Source organism: Merops nubicus, unplaced genomic scaffold (assembly GCF_000691845.1).
Source record: "Merops nubicus isolate BGI_N331 unplaced genomic scaffold, ASM69184v1 scaffold31945, whole genome shotgun sequence".
NCBI classification, from domain to species: domain Eukaryota; kingdom Metazoa; phylum Chordata; class Aves; order Coraciiformes; family Meropidae; genus Merops; species Merops nubicus.
Window position 1 is genome coordinate 10,665 of NW_008609439.1, and position 1,392 is coordinate 12,056.

At 60.0% G+C, this 1,392-nt stretch overlaps 1 protein-coding gene across 1 annotated transcript in view; it reads right to left on the bottom strand.

Annotated features, from left to right (window-relative positions):
- Window positions 1-1,392, bottom strand: part of SC5D (sterol-C5-desaturase) — a 3,023-nt gene that overhangs the window by 818 nt on the left and 813 nt on the right. Inside the window, exons 2-3 of the mRNA XM_008940599.1 lie at window positions 729-861; window positions 215-315 (exon numbers count right to left, since the gene is read on the bottom strand). Of these exons, the coding sequence (XP_008938847.1) occupies window positions 215-315; window positions 729-861 (234 nt within the window). The remainder of the gene's footprint in view (window positions 1-214; window positions 316-728; window positions 862-1,392) is intronic.

The window sequence follows — 1,392 nt, forward strand, 5'->3', positions numbered from 1 at the left end:
GAAAACCCCCTCCCCCTGCCCCCCCCAAAGGGTGGGAAAGGTATGTGAGCCTTTGGCTCCCATTGCGTCATGGACTGAGGTCTAGTGACACCTCGTTCAGCCGGGCTGAGCCCAGTCAGTTGTTGCCCCATGTTCCCCAAGGGGCATCTTGGCGGTGGCCACAGCCCCAGTATGAGGCAAGGGCTCTCTCCCAGAGCCCAGACTCATCTCCTACCTTATAGAACAGTTTGTGGTGGAGACCACGGTGTATCCAGTAGATGCCCATGTCGGTGAAGAATAGGAAGGACAGCATGCTGAGGAAGACTCCTGACCAGCCTGGGGGAACAGGGATGTTAGGGGTGGTGCCTGGAGACAGTGAGGGACTAGGGAGGTGCAATGGTGGCTAGGCTGTCAAGCAGAGGTGGCAAGCAGGTTGGACAGTCTCCTGTGACTCAGTGAAAGGGATTCAGGTGCCAGTTTGTTGGGAGGTGTGCCTGGGAAAGCCTTCTTTTGGGGAGGGGAGCGTGCATTCAGCAGGCCATCGTGCCCCATCCCTGAGCTGGCACTTGGGTGCCTTATGTTGGCATGAAGGGAACCTGGAATTACAGCTGATAGCTCAGGGCAGCTCGAGGGAGGAGGTGCCTGGGTGGATTTGGGGAGCGATGGGATGAGGTGCACTGCGAGCAGGAGAAATGGGGGACTGAGGGAGGGGACAGCAGCCTGGCAGGGGTGGCAGGGGAGCAGCTCACCATAGGGGGAGTCCTCAATGTTGTCGTAGAGCTTGCTGTAGCCCCGCACCTCGGCGAAGAAGAGGGCGACCGTGGGCACGCTGATCCACGGCAGGGAGCGCAGCGCGTAGCAGATCTCCCGGCGCACCTGGTTCTGCGGGGCACAGGAGAGGGGTCAGGGCACAGGGTGGGCCTGGGCCTGGGCAGAGAGCTGTGGACTGATGCCCATCTGTGCACCCCACATGAGCGTGTTGGTGGCTGGCCTCGAGCTGTGATGGGCACGAGGAGTGATCCCTGCAGTGAGGGGAGGGTTGAACCTTTGTCACCCACGGAGCCACATGCGCAGGGCGGTGCAGAGGGTGCTGGGACAGGCAGTGTCACCGTGGGTGTGTGCAGGGGAGGTGAACTTCTGGAGTTGTTGAGGGGGTCAGGGCTGTTGCTCTTTCTGGAGTGAGGTAGTTTGTGGCTCTTGATGGTGGAGAGCAGGATGTGATGGGTGTGTATGTAGGGCTGGGCGTTGAGTGGGCAGGGGAGTCACATCTGGAGTGAGAAGTCACCATCCCAGGAGGATGGGGAGGTGCAGTGTGTCTACTGGTCCCCAATAGCAGTGTCAGGCTTTGAGCTGGTCTTAGTGTCATTGTGTTTCTAGGGGCTTGGTTGGGTGGGTGAGGGGGGATCATGAGTG